The sequence below is a fragment of the Ovis canadensis genome, chromosome 3 (genome assembly GCF_042477335.2).
Source record: "Ovis canadensis isolate MfBH-ARS-UI-01 breed Bighorn chromosome 3, ARS-UI_OviCan_v2, whole genome shotgun sequence".
In the NCBI taxonomy this organism is placed as follows: domain Eukaryota; kingdom Metazoa; phylum Chordata; class Mammalia; order Artiodactyla; family Bovidae; genus Ovis; species Ovis canadensis.
The window spans coordinates 20,256,117-20,283,127 of NC_091247.1; the positions used below are offsets into that span (position 1 = coordinate 20,256,117).

Here is a 27,011-nt window from a genome sequence, read left to right on the forward strand (position 1 = left end):
CTTACTTTTTAAATGCACTTAGTTTTCCTATAGCAACCTCCATGACACAGGTATTACTATCAGCATTCTACAGACTGGAATTCAGAGTGATTGAGAAATCTGCCTGTACTCATGGTCTTTTGAGCTAGGCCACAGTAGAGCTAAGATTCAACTACTTTATAATTTCCCTCTCTTCTAGAAACTTTCATATGAACTGTCATGTAACTTAATCTCCCACCCTACCCACTAGAGCATTCTGCTAGCTGAAGCTTCAGGACTTCCGCTAAGAACAAAAAATAAAACAAAACCTCTTTACTTTCCAAGGCAGCCCATTCTTAAAATCTACTCCAAATCAACATCTCAATTCCTTCAATGATACCCTAGGTGGCATTATTTCAAGTCCCTGAGCACTATTTGTTCCTTGATACTCTCCATCAACATGTCTTTTAAAACAAGGCAACAGGGCATCTAGAATGAATTAAATATTCAGGTATGGCCCAATCACCTCAAATTAGAGAAAACCTATCTGTATTATCTTAGAAATTTATTAAAGAAGTCCAAACTTTACTATTTTGGGTAGCCATATCACCAATGGCTTTTGCCTCATTTACATTCAAGAATAATCATTCTTCAATATACTGTTTAGCAATCTATTCCTTGAATTCTTCATATCCAAGTACAGGTAATTATTCTGGTTCAGTTCAGTTCAGTCGCTCAGTCATGTCTGACTATTTGCGACCCCATGAATCGCAGCACGCCAGGCTTCCCTGTCCATCACCAACTCCCGGAGTTCACTCAGACTCACGTCCATCGAGTCGGTGACGCCATCCAGCCATCTCATCCTCTGTCATCCCCTTCTCCTCCTGCCCCCAATCCCTCCCAGCATCAAAGTCTTTTCCAATGAGTCAACTCTTCGCATGAGGTGGCCAAAGTACTGGAGCTTCAGCTTTAGCATCATTCCTTCCAAAGAAATCCCAGGGTTGATCTCCTTCAGAATGGACTGGTTGGATCTCCTTGCAGTCCAAGGGACCCTCAAGAGTCTTCTCCAACACCACAGTTCAAACGTATCAATTCTTTGGTGCTCAGCCTTCTTCACAGTCCATCTCTCACATCCATACATGACCACAGGAAAAACCATAGTCTTGACTAGACGGACCTTAGTCAGCAAAGTAATGTCTCTGCTTTTGAATATACTATCTAGGTTGGTCATAACTTTTCTTCCAAGGAGTAATTAAATTTCATATATTCTACTTGGCTAATTATCTCCCCAGTTGATGATTTCTGGGGTTTGGCTCATCTTCTAAAATCACCCTCATACTCCAGTTTTAACTCATCTACAAAGTAATTCAACCTGTCACCACTGCCTCAATATAAGTCATTAATAAAATGTTTAATAGGACAGGAAAGAATTCTAAAAACTGTCCTTGGGGATCTGTGTCCAAGGAACCATTTATGCCTACAACAGTTATTAACTTAGTTTTAAAGCTCTCTACCCATATGCTTATTCACTGATATTTCTCCATATATTCACAAGTATGTCAGACTTTTCAAATATCTTATAGATATATACTACATCTATTGCACTATCTTGATCTACAAATTCAATAAGTCTATCAATGAGACAAGGAATGAAAGAAAAAGACAGAGGTTACTCTGTCATAACTTATTCCTAGAGAAACCTAAGCTAGCACACAGTTTTTCTCGGTGCTCCATCAAGGAGAATAAAGGACTGTAAGTTAAAAAAATAATTTGACCCTTATAGTTTAACTATAAAAAAAGAAAAGAGAAGTCCTATATTCAAGTGATGAAAAAAGAAATTATTACATTACTGTTCCTCATATATAAAAAGTGTCTGAAATGTCTGCAAACATTTATAAGTATTTCTAGTGCTATCATTTTGCCCTGCAAAGGCAAATTTTACATTTTCTTTCAAATATTAAAATGCCTTTGTTGGGTTTTTCATATTAAATGTCAGTTAATTAGGCAGAGATGTTATGAATCTGAACATAATAAAAACACAGTAGTTCTGAAAGAATTTTTTTTTTTTTTTTGGAAGAAAGGGAGCGCGCGAGGGCCACGCCGACGCCCGCGTGCTGTCCTCCCTGTCCCCGCCGCCCGGGACGAGACAGAGGGACGGGACACCCGCGCGGACGCGTGTCACGGCGGCGACTGGCTCGCGCCGCCGGCCCCCCGGCCCCGTGCGTCCCCCCCCCGGGCGAGGGGAACGGCGGGGCCGCCCTTGAAAGAATATTAACTGCTAAGCAGATCATGTGTGAAGCCAACCTGGCCTTATTCTAAATCCCAATGTTTTAGAGCTGTAAAAGAGCTGGTATTTAGAGTATAATTATCTCCTTTCATAGATGAAGACACTGATGCACTTAAGAGATGAAATGATGAAACTCATAATGCTAATTTTCTGGCATGGTTGGACACAAAAATAAGATTCACTCTAGGGCCACTGACAAATGTTTCACAAAACCATGTCATCAAAATAAATAATAAAAAGAACAAAACAAATTCTTACCAACTGGACTTCACCAAAAGCACCTCTTCCGATAACTTTTACAACATCATAGTCTTCTGCCTTCATCTGTAAACCTCTTATCTTTTTCACAATTTTCTCATCTACAATAAAAAGATCAGCATAATGTCAATCACCATATTTATAAACAACATTTTAAAATACTTACCATGTTGGTAAACAAATTTGTATTTCAAAGACTGGGTTTAGTTTTCAGCTAAAACTATCAGCTTTTAAATGCTGTTGTTAAAAATCTAAAGACACATAAACTTTACGTCAAAGGATGAAAACTCTATGGCTTAACACGTATAAAACCATCAAAAAAGCAGTATTTAAGCAATGCTGTTTCTAAGTCTATTGTGTAGCAAGTTAGATGACAGCTGAAACTGTGATGACCCAAGCAATCCTGGAGCACACTCTAAATCATGGCAGAAAGTTGCTATGAAGTTATACAAGGTTAGTCTTTATAATGAATTCTGGTAACCTATCTCTTTGAAAAACATTAATTACGTACTGTAGATTTGATAGCTATATGTAAGTTTTCAATTAGGAAAATAGCCCAGACTCTGATAATTCCAAATTTAAAAGCTTACTGTGTTCACATAAAGTGTACACAATTATTTTGAGAATTTCTAATTCTCAGAATTCAATTCATTCACAACTTCACTGCAACATCAATACTGGTAAATATTAAAAGTTACCACATTTATGGCAATAATTGTTATCACATTATCTCTGACTAGACTGAAATGTCTACATTTATACAAACATAAAGCTCATTAAGTCTTCTGGGTAACGTAAAGCTAAGTCTTCAGTTTAGTTCAGTCTCAGTCATGTCTGACTGCAACCCCATGGATTACAGCACACCAGGCTTCCCTGTCCTTCAAAAATTCCTGGAGCTTGCTCAAACTCATGACCACTGAGTCAGTGATGCCATCAACCATCTCATTCTCTGTCATCCTCTTCTCCTCCTGCCTTCAGCCTTTCACAGCATCAGGGTCTTTTCCAATGAGTCAGTTCTTCGCATCAGGTGGCCAAAGGATTGGAGCTACAGCTTCAACATCAGTCCTTCCAATGAATATTCAGGACTGATTTCCTTTGGGATTGACTGGCTGGATCTCCTTGCTGTCCAAGGGACTTTCAAGAGTCTTCTCCAACACCACAGTTCAAAAGCATCAATTCTTCAGGGCTCAGCTTTCTTTATGGCCTAACTCTCACATCCATACATGACGACTGGAAAAACCATAGCTTGGACTAGATGGACCATTCTTGCGAAGTAATGTCTCTGCTTTTTAATATGCTATCTAGGTTGGTCATAGCTTTTCTTCCAAGGAGCAGCCATCTTTTAATTTTATGGCTACAGTCACCATCTGCAGTGATTTTGGAGCCCAAGAAAATAAAGTCTGTCCCTCTTTCCATTGTTTTCCCATCTATTTGTCATGAAGTGATGGGACCAGATGCCAGGGTCTTAGTTTTCTGAATGTTGAGCTTTAAGCCAACTTTTTCACTCTCCTCTTTCACTTTCATCAAGAGGCTCTTTAGTTCTTCTTCACTTTCTGCCATAAGGGTGGTGTCATCTGCATATCTGAGGTTACTGATATTTCTCCCAGGCAATCTTGATTCCAGCTTGTGCTTCCTCCAGCCCAGCATTTCTCATGATGTACTCTGCATATAAGTTAAATAAGTAGAGTGACAATATACAGCCTTGACGTACTCCTTTTCCTATTTGGAACCAGTCTATTGTTCCATGTACAGTTCTAACTGTTGCTTCCTGACCTGTATACAGGTTTCTCAGGAGGCAGGTCAGGTGGTCTGGTATTCCCATCTCTTAAATAGCCTTAATTTATATAAAATTTTGAACTTTATCTATTTCACATACTTTAATTGGTTTTCCAATTTTGGTTTGAAAATAAAAAATATTAGTATTTAAATACATCAAACTGCAAACTAAAAATACTTGTTTAATAATTTAAAAGTTTGTGGACTGTAATGATATTAAACATAAATCTCTCATCAAAAGTAGAGTTATGTGATCACATATGAAGTTTATACATACTTACATCTATTTAAGAAATTATCTATATTTTTGTTTTTCCTCAAAGCTGGAAAATCCAAATCAAGGACCAAAGAATTTAAGCCATCCTGTTTAACAAAAAATAAACAGAGGAAAGAAAAGTTATTACAATTTTCAAGCATTCAAGACAAAAAGCCTTTAAATTTTACTGTGCTACTCTCACTATTAATAAATGTCAATCCACTTTGATATGAAATTTCCCAGTCCAATAGCTTTAAATAGTTTCCTAACTTCTGCCAGAGAATATTAGGGTTGATCCTATCATATTTTCCACTGTACTTTTAGCCAATAGAAAAAGGTCATTTTAAAATGTGCATCCACTATTATTTCTTGTGAGTCAGATGTTTTTTCTCTCTTCGAATGTCTGGTAAAGTTTTACAAAGCTTTTGACTTTAAGAAATATACCTAGAATAAGTTTTAGTTCCCATTCATTCAACAAGCATTAATTGTGTGCCTAGTACATGGAAAGAACAGAAAATCTAAAAATAAGTGAGACACTAACTATCCTTTCCCTCAGGAAAGTGAAGTTCAAAACTAAATTTCCCTTAAAAACATGAAAACAGGATGAGGCATATTCAGGTTTCTATTTTTTTAAGTTTTCTGTATTTTCTAGACTTTCTATAAGCATGTATTAAATTTATAAGCAAAATAGGAAAAAGTACATATATGTATTTTGGTGGCAGTGAAAAAAACTAATAAGAAACAAACCAAGTCTCAAATTACTCAAGGGAGGGAATATGCTTATGAAGGTGAAACAGTATTTCTAAAACACCAGTGCATATATTGCTTCATCTGGGAGTAATTCTGAGGAAGGCAGAAAAAGACATATTCTCATTTAAAAAAGAAACAAAGTTTAGAAAGATTAAGCCACTTTGGCATGCCCAAGGCCTTGCTATTAGAAAATGATGTAGCAAAATACTTCCTAAGTTTTTAAGGTTCAATATACTTAAAATCATCTCCCTCATCTCAACTACCAGTGGAAGCTTGCAAGAGTAAAGAAGGAAGCTAAAGGATTGCAGGAAACGAAACAGTAATAAAGAGAGATTTTAAGGATCTGGGTAGGAAGAAAATGTGGGGACAATCACATGCAAAACTTAGAAAGGAAACTTGGATTTTTACTTTACTAATTTTAGAAAAACTGCACATATAATGTTTATTTATAAGTAATATTTCATATTTTCAATTTCTGTTAAGAAACATGTCAACACTTTGTGAAAATATTCTATAGAGAATGGTGCAGAGGTATTAACAGTAAGCTATAAATATTTTTCATCACAATGAACGTTATCTACACCCCACTGATACCATTAATGCAGATACACTGAAACGAGTGATTCTCTTCAACTGAAAGAAAAAAATACATTAAAACTTAATATACAACTTCCAGTCAAGTTGAGACCGTTACATTCACATTTTGACACCCTTCCTCCATCCTCATCCCACAAATTCCCTTTCAAGGATAGCTGAACTACTTTTCATACTAGCATTTTAGCATACTAGGCTATTTATAAGTACCAAAACATCAATATATCTTTGTTGGTATAATTTTGATATTTTAGTAAGTTTAAAATACAAAATCTGAATCACATATTTTTAGATATATCCAGATTTATACTCTGTGTTAACATTTCAAATCAAAAAGGGTACATTCATTTGAAAGGTTCTGTATTATAGGACCTCCATAAATCTCCACAAAGGAGAAAACATTTAAATTGACAGGCAGAAGCTTCTATTAATAAGAATATTCTCCTCTAGTTCAGACTTTCCCAAGAAACATCATTTGTACACTTCATACTGTCTCCATGTCCATATAATAAAGACAAAGAAAGCTTTCTTTGAAACAAAACTACAGCTTGACATCAGTAAAAGGACTGAATCCTTGCTTATTTTACAGCCTCCCCAAAAGTCATCACAGAGAGATGGAGTTCCATAAAGAATAAATAAACAGAAAAAAAACTAGAAATAGTTTATAAATATTTCCCCATAATATCTTCCACTAGTGTAGAGACAGAGCTTTTTCAGCAGTTGGAATACTTGAGCAGTGGCTCAACTCAATGGTAATACTATTTTGTTTTTGTAAACCATATTTTAAAGATCATATACTATTTCATTTGTACATTAAGGGGTTTTTTTGGGTAGCATTTATTTTTGAATAATACTAATAGGTTAATTTGCTAATAATTTACATCAGAAGATAATGCAGAGGTAAATATGTTTACATTTATACTTCTATATTTATGAATTTCTACACTTGAAACTTATTCTATTTAGTACTATTTTTAAAAAACAAAGACTGAATTATTAAAAGATACCAGTATTTTCAGTATATGAAACTGATGCTGAGATCAAGTTGCTGGATTAGCTCAAGACTTGATTAAAACCCTATTTCTATGACCATCCTCATTAAGCAGTTTCATATAAACCTTAGGAGGTAATTTTTTTTTATTTCAACACTAATTCTTAGAAAGTGATACTAAAACTGAGATAAAGAAACTTTAAAATATAAAACATACTAAGGAAAAGCCTACAACCAAAAGCAATGAAGAAAATTAACACTATTTGTCTCTTTCCCTACTTTCAAATGCACAGAAATGACAGGAGAGATTTAAAAGTTATAGCCCCACTGAAAGGGGAAAAAAAAAAACACCATCACCACAAAATATTCAAGAATAAGAAGGAAAAATGCCAAGCAATGAGTAGAAGCTAAAGTTGCAAAGATCTACTGGATTTCAGTGCTGAGAGCAGTAAGACCAAAGACTGAAAATTAAAAGAACCTAATGGACAAAATGTTTCCCCAAGATCGATTACTGGGAAAACAGTAGCTGCAGTGAAAAACCCCAGCTCCGGCTCCTAAAAGACATTAAAAAAAAAAAAACTTACTGCCTAACTTTTATATGAAACTGCATAAGGAGGAAGTTCAGACACAGCTTTCAAATAAATCTTAAACTAAGCCCTCAGAGCTTGCCCACTTCCCAGATCTCCCACATTTCTAATATCTTTAGTTATAATTATGGGAATCAGCTCCAGTACTGACTTAAATTGTCTGCATGCAGAAAGTTAGCAACAGAGGAAGGCAAGAGAGAAAAGTGATTTATCTTATTGTCTTTCTGAATAAATAGATACAAGTCAACATCCAATCTTTCTCATTACAATTATTATGGCAGAAAAAAATATATGTATAGAACAACCTATTTTCCTAACTTTTCCTGAACACAAATAATAGAATGGGAAAGACTAGAGATCTCTTCAAGAAAATTAAGAGATACCAAGGGAACATTTCATGTGAAGATGGGCACAATAAAGGACAGAAACAGTAAAGACATAACAGAAGCAGACGAGATTAAGAAGTGGCAAGAATACACAGAAGAACTGTACAAAAAAGATCTTAATGACCTAGAGAACCACAATGGTGTGGTCACTCACCTAGAGCCAGACATCTTGGAGTATGAAGCCAAGTGGGCCTTAGGAAGCATTACTACAAACAAAAACAGTGGAGGTGATGGAATTCTAGCTGAGCTACTTAAAATCCTAACAGATGATGCTGTTTATGTGCTGCACTCGATATGTTAATAAATTTGGAAAACTCAGCAGTGGCCACAGGACTAGAAAAGGTCAGTTTTCATTTCAATCCCAAGGAAAAGCAATGCCAAAGAATGTTCAAACTACCGCACAATTGCACTCATCTCACATTCTAGCAAGGTAATGCTCAAAATCCCTCAAGCTAAGCTTCAACAGTACATGAACTGAGAACTTCTAGATGTACAAGTTGAAACCAGAGATCAAATTGCCAACACCCACTGGATCATAGAAAAAGCAAGGGAATTCCAGAAAACATCTACTTCTCCTTCACTGACTACGCTGAAGCCTTTGATTGTGTGGATCACAATAAACTGTGGAAAACTCTGAAAGAGATGGGAATACCAGACCACCTGACCTGCCTCCTGAGAAACCTGTATGCAGGTCAAGAAGCAACAGTTAGAATCAGACATGGAACAATGGACGGGTTCCAAATTGGGAAAGGAGTATGATAAGGCTACATACTGTCATCCTGCTATTTAACTTTTATGCAGGGTATGCCGGGCTGGATGAAGCACAAGCTGGAATCAAGATTGCCGGGAGAAATATCAATAACCTCAGATATGCAGATGACACCATCCTTACTGCAGAAAGCAAAGAGGAACTAAAGAGCCTTTTGATGAAAGGGAAAGAGGAGAGTGAAAAAGCTGGCTTAAAACTCAACATTCAAAAAACTAAGGTCATGGCATCAGGTCCCATCACTTCATGGCAAATAGATGGGGAAACAATGCAAACAGTGAGAGACTTTATTTTCCTGGGCTCCAAAATCACTGTGGACAGTGACTGCTGCCATGAAATTAAAAGATGCTTGCTCCTTAGAAGGAAGGCTATGACAAACCTAGATAGCATAATTAAAAAGCAGAGACATCACTTGACTGACAAAGGTCTGTATAGTCAAAGCTGTGGTTTTTCCAGTAGTCATGTACAGATGTGAGAGCTGGACCGTAAAGAAGGCTGAGTGACCAAAAACTGATGCTTTCAAACTATGGTGCTGGAGTAGACTCTTGAGGGTTCCCTGGACAGCAAGATCAATCCTAAAGGAAATCAACCCTGAATATTCATTGGAAGGACTGATGAGGAAGCTAAGCTCCAATACTTTGGCCACCCGATGCCAAGAGCTAACTCACTGGTAAAGACACTGATGCTGGGAAAGATTGAGGGCAGGAGAAAGGCAACAGAGGGTGAGATGGTTGGATGGCACCACTGATTCAATGGGCATGAGTTTGAGCAAACTCCAGGAGATGATGAAGGACAGAGTTAGTCTGGTGTGCTTCTGTCCATGGAGTCACAGAGAGTCAGACATGAATGAGTGACTGGACAACAGCAAGCAGGAATAAGAATCTCTTGTCAATCAATTTAGACACACTAGCATCACTGGTTTAAAAAGAAAACGAAAATTACTTAAAAATACTGAACATAAAATCATCCTTAACTGGAATGCACAAACAGCCATAATTTCTCCTACACTCAGTGGGGGGCTTCCCTCATAGCTCAGTTGGTAAAGAATCTGCCTACAATGCAGATGACCCGGGTTCGATACCTGGATCAGGAAGATCCCCTGGAGAAGGAAATGGCAACCCACTCCAGTATTCTTGCCTGGAGAATCCTATAGACAGAGGAGCCTGGCAGGCTACAGTCCATGAGACTGCAAGAGTTGGACACGACTTAGTGACTAAACCACACCACCACATTCAACGGGAGAAGTTAATGAAACAAACACATATCCGAACTTTATCCTGAGAACCATTTTCCATGGCCAATACCTCTATCTACTTCTACCCCGAGACCCAGAATTATATATGCAAGGACCCACCAAATATCCAATAGACCTCAGAAATCTCCCAAGTTGAATAAATGTACTCAATGGAAATAAGATGATCCACTGAAGTCCAAGAAGAAAATGTTACAATTTTGCATATTTAACCTTAAAATGTTTTTAACAAGGGGGTTTTCAGCAACATCTCATTCTTGTTAACTTTCATTGAATTGTGACATACTACAGCTTACATGTACCCAGATTTTTTTTCTTTTTTTAAATTTACTGGTAGAAAGGTTGCCAAGCAGATTAAAAACCATTCCACTTTGAGGTGCAATGATATGCCAAAGTCAAATTGTACAATTTAATTATGTACAATTTATTGTATATCAATTACACCTTAATAAAACTTTTTAAAATGACTATAATGGATATAATTATAGATTTAAGATAATACCAAAATGCAATTTGTACAAACTGGAAAAAAAAATGGCAGTTTAATAACTCACCTACTCCTTATATAAGCTCTTACTGCCCAAATTATGAGGCTAAAAACAATGCAAGCTAATCATATCACCACCCACAAAGTTAAAAATTATCTAAAGGCTATTTGAAATATGGTGCTACATCCATAATCATTAATGATGAATAATATGTACTGCTATCATCTGAATTTCTGTAACACAAATTATCCCAAATGCAAGTGGAAAATAAGGAAATAATTCAAATACTAAGTAAAATATGTGATTTTTTTCCAGGTTGGTAATGTTTTTAAATGATAAGCAAGCTTTCTCAAATTAAAACCGAAAGCCTTAGCAATATAGGATGACATTAAGAAAAAAGCCAAAAAAATCATGTAGAAATGCCTTACTGAAGTACGAATAAATAGCAGCTTCAAAAACTCTTACACTCATGACATTAAGCTATCTAGTAAGTTTACAAGTGCAGATGAAAAAGCTGAGAAGACATAAATCTCAAAGAAAAAAGCTCAAGCCTCAGGGTTTAAGGCTGCAGATACTCAAATATCTGTGACTGTTGATTATTGCTATTTGAAATATTTTTGGTGGCATTTTAATTAAAATTTGTATAGGTTCTACACAGTCTGTTCCTACTCTATTATTCTAATAAGCCTTGTTAGTTATGGTACATGGTTTCTGCAGAACACAAAGCTTTTCAAGAATTCATATTTCCATGTTAATGACAAAAGCAAAGCCACCCCAATTTAAAACCTAAACAACAGGAACATGAAAAAAAATCTCTATAATTACTTGCATAATATTTACCTGTGTTCTACCCAGCACTTAACCAATTTTCATTAAACTTAATGATAAATGTTTGAAAGTCTCCTGTATTTAGTTTTAATTAGTTTTTAAAATTATTATTTTTAACTTTTTTACTAAAATAAAAAATAACTTTGTTAGTTTCTTTCACATCAGAAAAAAAATTTTTTTTTTTTTAAATTCAGACACCACTGGGAAACCCTGGAATTTTTTAATGGCTGAAATGTATGAAAATATGGTTAAAAAAAAAAAAACTAACTAAAATCTATTTTCTTGAGAGAAAGTGAGAAAAGAAGAAAAACTTTCTGGAAGAAATTCTTCCTATGGAAAGGAGTGTTTTTGAAAAGGATATGTCTGGAAATGGTTCCATCCATATGTGAATTTTACAAATAATAAGATGCTTGGCCTATTAAAATTTTTTTTTCAACTTTCACATCTATGTTTTTAAAACTTGCAAACATAATTTTCTGACCCAGTTAAAAATGTTCAGCCATGTGTTTAAATATAAAAATAAATGATTTCTAATTTGTTTTCAACAACTAGCCTCCTATCAATCAGAGAAAACAGAAATTTACTAACCAAATTCCAACAATCAATGAGTAGTGTAACTGATAGGCAAAACCAGAAAATGAGTATTGTGACTTAATAACTGCAGCCACTAATGTGTTGTGCTTCTTCTATTTGTATCCATATATCTTTGTGAAATTTAAAATATCCTGTCATAGTCCTTAAAAACCCAGTAGCAAAATAAATTGAACTTCAAACCCAATCATCAATTCACTGTACCAACATGAAGCCAAAATTTTTTTAATGCAAATTAAACACTTTTAACTTAGTGAGAAAACTTTTTGCAGTGTTATAAAATTATCTCACAAATATGCTTACATATTTAGCTTTTACTTTTGAACTCATTTTATGTGTATTTTATAATGTACACAGTATCTTAAAACACGTACACAAATTATAAAGAAAGAATACCTGAAAATATTTCAAAACTATTCTACTAAAGGAACACAAGATTAAAATTTAGAGATGACAAATTCCTTAAATGTCAGGATTTTTCTATTATTCTTAAACATTTTAATATATCCAAAACAATTCATATTTTCTCACTCAAAAGTCATCTACTCTGTTTCTAATAAGCAGTGCCATTTTATGTAAGTCTGATTCAGAAATTCTTTTCTTGCTCCCTCACATCAGGTCATTCCATCTGTATGGCTGATACTACTAGCTTTAAGGTCTCACAGGCGCTCCCTTCTCTGTTCCATTCCCCACTGTTGTTTTGCTCAGATTCTGATTTATTACCTACTAATTAGTTTCCTTGCCTTTAATCATCCACTGCTCCTGCCCCTCTCCAATCTACTACTGAGCAATCAGTCTTTCTGAAATTTAAATCTATACCTTTCACGCCCTCCTTAAAATTATTTGACAGCTTACCAATGCTTAGAAAAAAGTCTAAAACCTTTTAATTAGCATAAAAAATTCTTTGTCATCTGGGCCCACTAACCTTCTCCAATCTTATTTCCCATTATTCTACTACTTTTCATTCTTATTTGCTCTAGATTTGTACTGTCCAATGTAGAAGCCACTGGCTATGCATGGCCATTGAGCACTTGAAATGTGATAGCCCAAGCTGAGATATGCTGTAAATATAAAATACAAACTGGATTTCAAAGACTTAGTACCAAAAAGAGAATGTAAAGTATCTCATTAGTAATTTTTAATATTGATTACATGCTAAAATTATATTTGGGTTATATTGGAATAAATATATTATTAACATTAATTTAATCTTTCTATTTTTAAAATATGGCTACCAGTAAAATTTGGGCTTACCTTATAGCTCAGTTGGGAAAGAATCTGCCTGTGATGCAGGAGACCTAGGTTATATTCCTGGGTTGGGAAGATCCCCTGGAGAAGGAAATGGCAACCCACTCCAGTATTCTTGCCTGGAGAATCTCATGGACAGAGGAACCTGACAGGCTACAGTCCATGGGGTCGCAAGAACTGGACACAACTTGGTGACTAAACCACCACCACCACTAGTAAAACTTAAATTTTATATTTGGTTCACATTATCTCTATTTGATAACATCACCTAGACCAACAAAATTTTCACACTGATCTTTCTCCCCTCATAAGTTTGCTTATATCAGTCTTTCACCACAGAACATTCAAAACTTCCTAATAACTTGTCAACCATGTACCATGACTGAGTGCTAAGCATAAGAAAATGTTCTGCATGATCATCTCTATTTGCCAAATCTTATCTCTGCTTCAAGACTGGTTCAAACGGTACTTATTTCCATGAAGCCTTCTTCCTTGATATGCCAGGATAAAAATTTTCCATCTTCCAAACTTTGACACATCACATGTTCTTCAATGAACACGTCACTTTTTACTTAAAATATTTTTCTATACACTGCTTATCACATCTATTAGCTGTAAATTCTTTAAGTACAGAATTTGTCAAATTCATTTGATTCCTCTAATGTTTCTACCATAAAATTTTACATAGATAGAATATGTTCTCAAACATTAAATCAGATATCAGACAAGAGGACTGGTGATACAATTACCTGATATTACATAAGTTACACTTACTAAAGCAAGAAAGCAGGTATGCCATGTTAGTATTATTTACACAATTTATACAATTCAATTATTGAACTACATATAGATATGCAGTTCAATTATTGAACTTCTTTTTATGACCAATTTCTTTTACCTTCCTACTCTAGTTGAAACCCTTTTTGTTCCCTTGATGACACTACCTACCATAACAACCTTCCCAAATAGTAGAAGCCTGGAGGTGGGATAAGTGTCCTCTTTGCTCCAAGCAGTCAGTCTTACATCACTCTTCCTCTTTCTGCAAACTCTGAGCTTTGAACCACATCATCAGCCACCCACCACCCCTTCTTGTGAGCATCCCTGCCCACTATCACTAACCCTCAGTCTCTAAAGATTTTAGCTCCTTGCTGACTGTCAGACTCTCTAACATTCTCTAATCCTGTCAAAATTCTTGGTGATGTCATTATACTACTAGATATCCTAACACCTATTGATTCCTATGGTCTCCTTAACCTAATCATTATCAGTAACTGCAACATCTCATAATTTCAATTTTAAACATCCTACTCACGACTGAAGTGACTTTGCAGCAGCAGTACTCACTGACTACCAGTTTTTTCTAATACTTCAACAACCTTGTGACTCAAGAGGGACCTTCAATCCAGATCCTATCATTTTCCACTGTCTTTCATTCTCCCCAGTCTTATCCCATCACTCACTCAGAACCTCCAAGGACTTCCATCTCATTGAGATGAAAGCACAGATTCCCTGCTATAAGCTATGAGGCTCTTTATAATCATACTTCACCCACTTAATTGGTTAACTCTCAAGCCTCACCTCCTATTACTTCCATTCTTATTCATTCTACTCCAGCCAGACTGGCCTTCTGAAGGTTTCTAAAATTACAGCAGGGGCCCCGCATAAGGAAGAAGTGGAAACAGAGGAGGGAAGCAGTTCAGCAGCTGTCAGGGCCTTCACAAGAAGGCACACCTAAGCAACATCACAGTTCTGTGGAGGTGATGAGCTGGCTACATACAAAAGAAAGAGCAAACTAATAACTATATAGTAATAGGAGCCAGCTTTTAATTTTGGGAGAAGAGGTGCAAATATGGAATGGGGGAAGAGTTAGAAAGAAAATATGGTGTTGGGAGAACTGGACGCATCAGCGTAAATTCATGATTTTCAATATATAAAGACATATGAAAATATATATGTTGATGCTTGACCTGCCCACTGCAAAGGTCTGAGTGCAGTAGCCATGAGCAATCTCAACAGCCATGACCCCACCTACCACCCAGAGTCCTGAAACACTCTTCTCCACTAAAAGAAAAAAAAAAAAAATTAGGGCTCCTCAAAGAAATGGCTGATCCCAGGACTAGAGCAGGAAAATTTTTAGATGAGCCTACAGAACCTTGTGCCAAAAGTAAAAAGACGCACAGGTGATAAAACTGCATAGATCTATACCTATGCATTGTATTGAGCAAATATCCTGATTTTGTTAATGTACTACAGTTATCTAAGATATAAACATTTGAGGAAATTAGGTGAAGGGTACACAGGACCATTCTGTACTATTTTTGCAACTTCCTGTGAATTTCTAATTACTTCAAGATAAAAGTTTTTTTAAAAAGTTAAGGGAATTCTCTGGCAATCCAACAGGTAGAACTCCATGCTTCCACTGCAGAGAGCTTGGGCTCTCTGGTAGGGAAACTAAGATCCCACATGCCATACAGCATGGCCAAAAAATAGTGTAAATAGATATTAATTAATAGATATATCACTGTATAAGTTTAGATATTAATTAATTCTCTTCCTTACAGTAAAATGCCAACTAATAAAAGGAGGAGGAATACGCAGAAGACAGTTATGCTAACTACTATACTACCACCACCTCTAGAAGGACTACTTAACCAGAATACCACCCTTTGGCAACCACCATGGTAAAAATTAATTTAGGTGAAAAACATTAGTGATGCTAAAACTAGTAGACCAAAGTGGGAATGAAATGTGATTTTATGTGGTTTCAAAATATCTCCCCACAAAATACTTATTAATTACATGGACCAAAAACTTGATAGACAACATCATTAATCTAGTGGTCTAAGTTAACACTACCGAATGGGATAAAAACTAACTGTATGCCACGAAAAAGGATTCATCAAGAAAACAACATCACTTCTGTGAAACTGCAGCCAAAATACGTATCCTGGGTCAAGTCATCAGGAAACATCAGACAACCCAAATTGAAGGACAGTTTACAAAATGAGTAGCTTATAATCTTCAGCATGTGAACAGAACGAAAAGCAAGAGAGACTGAGGAACTGTTCCAAACTGAGGAGACTGGAGAGACATGAGAGCTGGATCCAATGCACGGGCCTGGATTAGACCCTCTTTCTCTCAAGAACATTATCTGAGCAATTAACAAAACTTGAATGAGGTCTCTGAGCAAAGCGTATACAGTTTTGTTTTGTTTTTTAAACTTTTTGGTTTTTTTAAATCACATCAAGGCATGTTCCTGACTCCTGGCTTTGGATCTGCTATTTCCTTGTGTCTGGAATGCTCACATCCACGTTTGCCCATGCCCAGCTCTCCTACTTCCAACGGGTACTTAAAAGGCACCGCTGAAATTATCGACACCCAAATATTCATATCTCCCTCCTATTTTACCTTTCTCCCCTTAACATAAATCAGTACCTTACATATAGTTATCTTAAATGTAAACTGATAGCAGGGAGTTTTTATCTATTTTGTTCACTGTTACATTCCAGGCCTAAACCAGGGCTTGACATGTAGTACTAACAGTTGCAAGTAAATATTTAGTCAATGATGGAATGTACACAAAGTCCTTGAAACACAAAAGACTTAATAAGATATAATTACAAAATAAGTTCACTTTCACAATCTTAGCAAAGGAATACTAAAACAGGCAAAAAGAACTCCACTGTTAATTTTGATAGTTCTGGGATATCCTTTCAAAAAATATGTCTACAGCATAAATGAATGAAATAATGTCCCTGCTCTAAGGAGCTCAGTGAGCAAACCTATTTCCATCAGAAAGCAAAGCTGTAATACTGCAGTGAGCTAATACAGCAAGAAATTATCTGCTAATAGCATGCATAATGTACAGTATAAACAATCCAAATGCTGACAGATAAGAATTAACTATCAGACGACTGGAAAATACAGCTACATGGAGAAATCAAGTTTTCTCTTAGGAGAAAGACAGACAGTGAACTCATATTCAAAGAAGGTCAATGGTGGGAAGTAAGAGACATATATAAGAAAAGGTCTCCGATATTTTATTATCACATTTCCTTGAAAACTTATCAAGACTATAATTAAGCTAACCACAATGATCTCAATTAGTTTACAGTATTATAAAACATACTAAGTCATTTGTATTTAAGAAAAAATACAATCCAAAAATCTACAAAATGATCTTATGGTTTCTATATACAAAGTGGTCAAATCAGTAACATCTCATTTTATAAATGCTTTTATCTCCTATGCCAAGGTAACATAGCTGACCTTCCTTTCTTGAATAATTGTCAAAAAAATGACAGACAATATTATCTTAAACATATCTGAATCTAAGCCAATACTTCTAAAAATGAAACACATACAAAACTGTATGCACATGTAAAACATGTGCACGTAACACAAACATCTATTCATAAATATGGTTTGATAATCATTAAATGAGCTACATACATGACCCTCATTCACCTTATAAACAGTGGATGAAATCCAAACATATAAATCCAATTCTAATTTCCAACAGAAACAGTATTACAAATTAGGGTTCTCTACCCGAAACCTATTTCAATCCTTCTCCTTACCAACTGCCAAAAAACAATAATAATAAAATGTAAACACAAAAAAGTAGCTTAACATTACTAAGTATGAAGCCAATCATTTAGTATTAAAGCTGTGTCAATATTTTTTGAGGTATTTTATGAATGGGCAGAACTAAATAAAATAAAAGTCAAACTAACAAGTATTGGTACGTTTTACTTCTTCTAACTTAGTCTCTGTGTGTGTGTGTGTGTGTGTGTGTGTGCTCAGTCATGTCTATTATGTTAATCTGATCACAAAATCTGGGGAGTTTTTTTTTAAGGGATGTAGCGTTACTACGGAGAAGGCAATGGCACCCCACTCCAGTACTCTTGCCTGGAAAATCCCACGGACGGAGGAGCCTGGTGGGCTGCAGTCCATGGGGTCACTGAGGGTCGGACACGACTGAGTGACGTCACTTTCACTTTTCACTTTCATGCATTGGAGAAGGAAATGGCAACCCACTCCAGTGTTCTTGCCTAGAGAATCCCAGGGACTGGGGAGCCTGGTGGGCTGCCATCTATAGGGTCACAGAGTCGGACACCACTGAAGCGACTTAGCAGCAGCAGCAGCAGCGTTACTACATTGGTGCTACCTTGTGTTCTCACTGACTGCAACCTTCAGGAAATATTAAATATGAGTTTGGCCGTTACCATAAAGTCTTATTTATTATAAAAAAATTTTAAGGTTAAAGTTGGATTTGGAATCAAAAGTTGAGCACATTTTAAGAAACAGTCCTGTACTTATTGTGCTCAGTCATATGGTTCAGACTTCATAACTCAACATTACTGTAGTATATGCAACACTGAGAGAGTACTGAGCACGCGCAAGTCACTGATTCCTAGATAAATTCTCAATTCAAAAGGCTGTATAAAGGTCATCATACTGCCAGCATGATTACCGTAAAATATTCCATTTTGTATTCTTAACAATACAAAACAATGTTTTGTATCTTTACACAGTCAACATTCCAACTTACTTTCCAATCCATGCTTTATGGCCAAATTGGTAAAAATATAAGTTCTACTAAAGCAAGAATTATAGGTTGTATATAACAGAGAGAATGATCACAAGTTCTACTGACAATTATTTTAAGTTACACTACTCACTGGAAAAGACCCTGATGCTAGGAAAGATTGAGGGCAGGAAGAGGGCACAACAGAGGATAAGATGGTTAGATGGCGTTACCAACTCAATGCACAGAAGCTTGAGCAAACTCTGGGAGACACTGGAGGGCAGGGAAGCCTGGCATGCTGCAGTTCATGGGATCACAAACAGTCAGACATGACTTAGTGACTCAACAACAACAAAATTACTTTTCTAGAATCTTGATCCACATAATTGATACACACTAAATCTCATCTACTCTTGTTTTTGGCATAAACACAGAAAGGAGGATTCTACCTCTATGAGGGAGACCTATCTGTTGGAAGAGTCCAAATATACTCAGGACAATGAATCTATTTTGTCCCATATCTGAAACTGTACCTTAGAGTTAACAATAAATTTAGATCAACAATAAATAAATTTAGATCCCTATCTATAATAACTTACTCCTTTCTCAACTAGCTCTGAATAACTAACATATCAAACCCCTAAAATTCCAATATATGGTACACTGAAGGGAGACTCTTTAAAGAAACATGTAATTTGTAGACAATGTAACAGGGAGATTTCTACCTCCACCAACTACAGACTTAACATTTTAAGCCAGTCCTACCACTGAGACTAACAATGCAGAGAAGAGGAGGAGGCACAAGGAGGGGTGAGCCTAAATTTGAGTTACAAAGCTGTAACTCAAAAGTTAAAAAGCTGAAGAGAGCTTCCAGCGCTCTCATGGGATTGGAAACAGAAATTAAAGTTTTAGACTCACAAAGAATAAGAAGCCCAACCTAGAAATAAATAAGGAAATAAGTATCCTAGAAATAAATAAGGGGGAAAAAAAGGCAGAAAAAAAGCAACCCTCAAAAGATTGAAAATCTTTCTCAGTTCAATCACTAAATAGATTAAAGTGATCTGCCTCAATCCTAACTGACCAACAGGAAAAAACAAAATCCCCTCTGAAGAAAGATAACACTATCTAATTATCTAAGCAGATGTTTATACACAATGCCCAGCAGTCAGTCAAGCATTAGGAGTTATACAAGAAGATAAACTATCATAAAACTGAGAAATATTTTTTAAAATCAGATCCACAAAAATCCAGAAACTTAACACAACCTTCAAAATCACCATAGGAACAAAGTTCTATCTGCAAACTAGGCAACACTATATAATGACTTCTGAAAATGTTCTCAAAGTAGAGAGAGAAAACTTCCATCAAAATATAGGAAGGCTTATATGTAGAGGTGAATGATCTGACTTTTCTAAACAATCTCTGCTAAAAATCCAAATGAATAATTACATTATTAAATGACATATATCTAAAATAATAAGAATCACACAAGTACCTTGTTCAGGTGACAATCTCATTATCAGCATTTCAGATGCTCAACAGAGGTTCTACTTCTGTGCTGTCCAATACGTAGCCCCTAGCCACATGTGACCACTGAGCACCTGAAATAGGGCTAATGCAACTGAGGAACTTATTTTAATTAATTTAATTAACTTAGTCACATGTGGCTAGTGGCTACTCTATTGGGCAGAGGCATATTTGGACACAATTCTAAGGCAGCGCTCTTAAAACTACAATTACCCTCAGCTGTTAGCACTCAAACTTGAAAAGCTGGAAAAATAGATAAGTACTTTATCACAAAAGAAGAGAGAAGCAAAAAAAGAAAAACAACAACCTACACATATCCAATATCAGAGGTTGGTGAAAGCAGAGGGCAAATGAAATATGCACAACATTTGCATACATAATATTATCAATCTTAAACAATTTTCCTTATTAAATTTATATCCACACTTCATCAACTACTAAAGAGAAAAATTATGCCAGATTCATAAAATAATAAAAGCAGCATTAAGAACGTCGACAGAATGGTGAACATGTGACCAGCTGGGAATGGCAAATTCTTCCATACTTTTTAATTTCCTGTACTCCAAAAATGGAAAGACTCAACAAACGAAAAGGTTATACAAACAAGCACTTATTCTCAATAGGTCTGGCATCTGTCTCTTCCACCAGTGAATTTCTTTTTCAGGTATACAATCAGCCTTTATTTCACTTAAGAGATAACAAGTAAACCAAGTTCTAGAATACTCAGGCTTTAAAAATATGTTTCATAATAGATTCCAAAAGTTAAATTTAAGAAGTAAATGTTGTATGTGATCATGTATTTTAAGTAATTCTTGGCACTCTTACACTCCTAGAATATGATGTTTGTCCCATGACTGCTTTCATTTCATCATTGAACAGACAAGGCTAAAACAAGAGAATGAAAACCAAAAATGCATAGAAATTTCTCAAGCTAAGAGATTAAGAATAAACCAGAAGAGTCAATCTTAAATAACTAATTTAAGGCTGCTGCTGCTGCTGCTGCTGCTTAGTCGCTTCAGTTGTGTCCAACTCTGTGTGACCCCATGGATTACAGCCCGCCAGGCTCCTCTGTCCATGGAATTCTGTAGGCAAAGAGTACTGGAGTGGGTTGCCATGCCCTCCTCCAGGGGATCTTCCCTACCTAGGCATCGAATCCTGGTCTCCTGCATTGTAGGCAGATTTTTACAGGAGAGCCACCAGGGAAGCCCTAATTTAAGGCTGAAGTGAAGTAGAGTGAAAGTCGTGTCCAACTCTGTGATCCCACAGACTATACAGTCCATGGACTTCTCCTGGCCAGAATACTGGAGTGGGTAGCCTTTCCCTTCTCCAGAGGATCTTCCCAACCCAGGGATTGAACCCAGGTCTCTCGCATTACAGGCGGATTCTTTATCACTGAACCACAAGACAAGCCCAATTTAAGGCTGCTGCTAAGTTGCTTTAGGTGTCCGACTCTGTGCAACCCCATAGGCGGCAGCTCACCAGGCTCCACCATCCCTGGCATTGTCCAGGCAAGAACACTGGAGTGGGCTGCCATTTCCTTCTCCAATGCATGAAAGTGAAAAGTGAAAGTGAAGTCGCTCAGTCATGTCTGACTCTTCAAGACCCCACGGACTGCAGCCTACCAGGCTCCTCCGTCCACGGGATTTTTCAGGCAAGAGTACTGGAGTGGGTTGCCATTGCCTTCTCTGCAATGTTCTTTATCAGTTAAAGATTTAGTTTTTGGCAATTTAAGGCTAACCCTGCCTAAAACTAAATCTTCAACTGATAAAGAATACTAGAATAGTCAAACAATTTAGGCAAAGGCTAGGTTGAGATCTTCAGAATAATCATCATCTATGATACAAGCCTTAAGGTTGAATTACCACTACTGGCTCAGTGGTAAAGAATCCACCGGCAATGCAGGAGATGTGAGTTCAATCCTTGGGTCAGGAAGATCCCCTGGAGAAGGAAATGGCAACTCACTCCAGTATTCTTGCCTGGGAAATCCCACAGACAGAGGAGCCTGGCAGGCTGAAGTCCACGGTTTTGCAAAGAATAGAAACAACAATAAGGATTTGAGATAGTTTTCATCTTTACAGATTCAGCAGAGTTTAATTTCCAATTCTTCATTAATAAACAAACAACAGTGATACCCCCAAAGTTAAGAGAGTAATCTACCAGCCAGAAGTTGCCTCAAAAATAAAGATTTAAAACAAAGGTGCTAGAAAAAGCATAGCTCACTGAAAAAAAGTGTGATTTTGGAGCCAGACAGACTTGAAATGAAATATGAACTCTAAAACTACTACCAACTTATATAACTTCTCTAAAACTCAATAGCATAGACAAAAAGGTAATGAATACTGCAGTACTGTTGTGAAAAAGACATGAAGGAAATGAAAGAAATGTCTGTAAAACATAAGACACATACATAAAAGGAACTCTAACAAGGAGTAACTATTAATTTTTTAAAAACCAATCAAACTGCTCTTCCCTACACATTTCTAAGCAATTCAGAAGCAAGGAAATTTATTTCCTTGGCAATATTAAGGAAATGATGGGAAGTTTTAAGTACCTTATCAGTTCGAATTGGGCTCAGCTGCAAGTGATAGAAAACTCCCCTTAGTGCCATCCTTTCTGCCTCAAAGCAGTTACGGGTCAATGATTACCAGGGACCCAGGTTTCTCTGCTTTGTTACCACCAACCTCAATACATGGCTTCCACATCATGATGGGGGATAGCAAGCACCAACATGAGCCATTAAAAACAAATGACAAGAAAAGGATACATAAACAGCTCCCTGTAAGGATTCTTCCTTAATACAACTCACAAATCCCTTATGCTCACATTCTGTAAGCCTCCACTTATGCAGCCAATCACACACCGCAACCAAAACTGCTAAATATATATATTTTTTGAGATATATATTTTTAGGACATATATATGTTAAAATATACATATGTGTATGTAGATGTGTGTACACATATATAGTCTTTATTTCATTCAGTTCAAACCAAGTAATCTCAGGGGTTTTTCCCAATACAGAAGCAGAATATAATAGATATTTGGGCCAATAAGAGTCTCTGCCATAATTTATCTACTTTTTTAATATTCTTTACCACCACACCAAGTTCCTTCAATAGCACTCTCTCACGGTGCAATTATAATTAATTGGATTAAATCTCATCTTAAATAATTAACATTTAAAGAAAAACATTAAATCTCTGATGAGATAATGAGGAAAACAACAGAAACAGTTCTGCCATGTGCAAGCACTGTGATAACTCTTTACATAAACTATGATATATCATAAAATTTATATCATACAGGTCTTACCATAGTCTGATAATGGATTTTTATCTAACATTTAGGGGATTAAGTTAAAATATCTACAACCTTCACTTTTAGCCAAGATGGAATAACAAGGACTGGATTTACCCACCTACCCTACCACTCACCTAAAGAACCAGGAAAAATAGTGAAATAACAATTTTCGAGGCACTGGATAAAAATAAAGGACAGTGATCCCTGAGAAGGATGAAATCAAGTGAGCTCTAAGATGGATGCAAAAGATGAGAAAAGTGGAAACAGTGACAGATATCATTTTCTTGGGCTCCAGAATCACTGTGGACGGTGACTGTATCCACGATATTAGACATGTGCTCCTTAGAAGAAAAGCTATGACAAACCTAGACAGCATATTAATTGTAAGACATCACCTTGCTGACAATGTCCAGGATACAGTCAAAGCTATGGTTTTTCCAGCAGTCATGTACGGATGTGAGAGGTGGACCATAAAGAAGGCTGAGCGCCAAAGAATTGATGCTTTCAAACTGTGGTGCTGGAGAAGATTCTTGAGAGTCCCCTGAACATCAAGGAGATCAACCCTGAATATTCACTGGAAGAACTGATGCGGAAGCTGAAGCTCCAATACTTTGGCCACCTGATACAAAGAGCCGATTCACTGGGAAAGACCCTGATGCTGGGAAAGATTGCAGGCAGGAAGAGAAGCGGTGACAGACGATGAGATGGTTGGATGGTATCACCAACTCTATGGACACGAGTTTGAGACAGGGAAACCTGGCATGCTACAGTTTATGGGATTGTGAAGAGCTGGACACAGCTTCAGGACTGAAAAATAACAACAAGACAGTTACAGTCTACTACCTAAAGACAGTTACCGGTTGCCCAATTCTGGAGAAAGAACCAAAGCTGAGTTTAGCAGCCACCTTGGTTTGAGGAGATTAGAGCCAGGCACGTGTAAAATATTAAAAAGACATAAATCAAAAATCCAGAGGTAAAAAATACCATGTGTGAGATGAAAAATACATTGAATAGGACTAACAGGAGATCCTAAATTGCAGAATAAATGACAAGGGAACCTGAAGACACAGCCACAGAAATTATCCAAAATGAGACTCAAAAGGGAAAAGAGATTAAAAAAAAAAATAGACTATCGATAAGTTGTGGGTCAGCATGAAGTAACCTTAAGATACACTTACTATACATCAGAGAAGGAAAAAGAAGAGATGGGAGGGAAAATATGTGAAAAAAATCTTCAAAGGCTGGAAATTCTCTATATTTGATGAAAACCAAAAACTGTAACGGATCAAGACAAAAGCAAGAAACATAAAGAAAACTACAGGGACTTTCCTGGTGATCTAGCAGTTAAGAATCTGTGTTTCCACTGCAGGAAGCGAGAGTTCAATTACTGGTCGAGCAGCTAAATCCCACATGCCTCCCAGTGCAGCCAAAAACAAAAACAAAAAACTACCGCTAGGCATATCATAATCAGATTAATTGACACTCTTTTTTATCCTTTCAGGAGGAACCCTAATACATTATGAACAGAGGAATAGTGTAAGTCAGAAGACAGCAGAGCAGCATTTCTAAGTTACCAAAACAAAAAGGTATCAACCTAGGAATACAACACATAGCAAGAATTAAGATGTCACTTAAAAAAATGAAAATATAATTTATCAAACTTCATTTGGCAGTAAAAGCGGTATTTAAAGAGAAATTTATACCAGTAAATGAAAATTTTGGTCAAGAAAATATCTAAATTCAGTAACTTAAAGGTTCCTTAGGAAAACTAGAGAAAGAAGAACAATTTAAGCCTACAAGCAGAAGAAAATAAAAAGCAGAGAAGACTCTCACATTCATTAGGATGGCTACTATCAAAAAACCACAAAACAATAAAATGTTGGCAGGATGTGGAGACACTGGAACCCTTGTTCACTGCTGGTGGGAATGTAAAATGGTATGGCCACTATGGAAAGCAGTACGAAGGTTTCTCAAAAAAAAAAAAAGAATCATCATACTATATGATCCAGCAATTTTACTTCTGCGTTTTACTGAAAAGAACTGAAAGCAGGGTCTCCAAGAGGTATCTGTATACCACTGTTCATAGCAGCATTATTCACCATAACTGAGAAGTAGAAGCAACCCAAGTTTCCAACTATCAATACATATGAATGGATAAACAAAATGCAGTGTATACATAATGGAGTATTATTCAGCCTTGAAAAAGGAAATTCTAACATATGCTAAAGTATGAACAAACCTTGAGAGTATAATGCTAAGTGAAATTAACCAGTCACAAAAAACACAATTCTACTTATATCAGGTACCTAGAACAGTCAAATTTATAGAGACAGAAAGTAGAAGGGTGGTTGCCAGAGGCTAAGGGGAGGAAATAGGGAATTGTTTTTTAAAGAGTATGGAGTTTCAGTTTTGCAAGATAAAAAAGTTATGGATCTTGGTTGCAAATCAATGTGAATGAGCTTAACACTACTGAACTGTATATTTAGAAATGGTCAAAATGTTAGATTGTATGCTATGCATTTTTTTTTACAATAGTAAATAAACAAACCTGGTATTCGTTGAAGGCTGACATGTCTGTCATTATTTGCTTTTGATTCCTTCATTTAAACTTACAACTTAATACAGTAGTATTATTATCCCCCATTTTACTGAGAGGAAACTAAGTTTAAAAGTTAAGTAACTCATAAGGCAATACAGCAAAGACAAGAAATATACCCAAATAGGACTCCAGAGCCTGACTCCCTAAATACTATGTTATACTGCCTTTGTTAAATGCCTATCACATTTACGAAGGAAGTGTTTTCAAAAGAAACATTCATAATAAATATACAGGGGAGAGCTCCTGGCTAAAAGAGTTTGTGTGCTTTGACAACAAAGCATGATACTTTTAAATTTAAGATTATATACACAATGGAACACTTCCATGTTTATATTCCAAACAATATTAAGTATTTCACTACGTGTTGGCTGTTATGCAACAATGCCTCTAAAATACATATCATCAATATTTTTAGTTGTTTACATAAAAGACCACTCATTCTGGTGGTCCTATAAATTTTTACACACACATACACAAAGGTATGACTAGGTCTTTTGATTTGCTTAACCCAATGTCACTATTTTTTTTAAACAATCTTCCAACAATCCTCTCTTCAAAATTTTAATTTCTTAATTAACTTACACAGTACCAACTATCTTTATATGTGAAAGTCTGTTATACATTGAGAATTAGACAGTTTTACTCAAATATCCTAATACAATATAATGAAAACGATATAGGTCGGCAGGGGGAGGGAAATCCCACTCAAAAAGGTTAAAACGTGCTTTCTTTTTTATTTAAAAATATCTGCTATGTTGGCTTTTTAAATTTCCTCACTGAAACACATTTTATCTTGGAAGAAAAAGATTTTAGCCAAACTTCACAAGCCAAAGCTTTGTGCCCTGGCTAAGTGCTTATTTTTCATTCAGAAATATAATACTGCCATTCCAAAGGCCTACACACATTACCCACTACCACTTAAGGAAGAAGAAGATTATCCTCCCAGTCTATAGCAATCCTATGGTGTGAGATGCCTTGTAGCCCAACCAAAGAATCTGGAGCCATTCGGCAGAATTCCAACTCCCCTACTTAAAAGCAG

At 36.2% G+C, this 27,011-nt stretch overlaps 1 protein-coding gene across 5 annotated transcripts in view; it reads right to left on the reverse strand.

The window, feature by feature from the left end:
* The window catches only part of ROCK2 (Rho associated coiled-coil containing protein kinase 2), a 133,405-nt gene that overhangs the window by 81,190 nt on the left and 25,204 nt on the right, over positions 1 to 27,011 (reverse strand). For all 5 annotated transcript variants that reach the window (XM_069582613.1, XM_069582612.1, XM_069582611.1 and 2 more), the window contains exons 2-3: positions 4,561 to 4,642; positions 2,504 to 2,604 (exon numbers count right to left, since the gene is read on the reverse strand). In XM_069582613.1, coding sequence (XP_069438714.1) covers positions 2,504 to 2,604; positions 4,561 to 4,642 — 183 coding nt within the window. The remainder of the gene's footprint in view (positions 1 to 2,503; positions 2,605 to 4,560; positions 4,643 to 27,011) is intronic.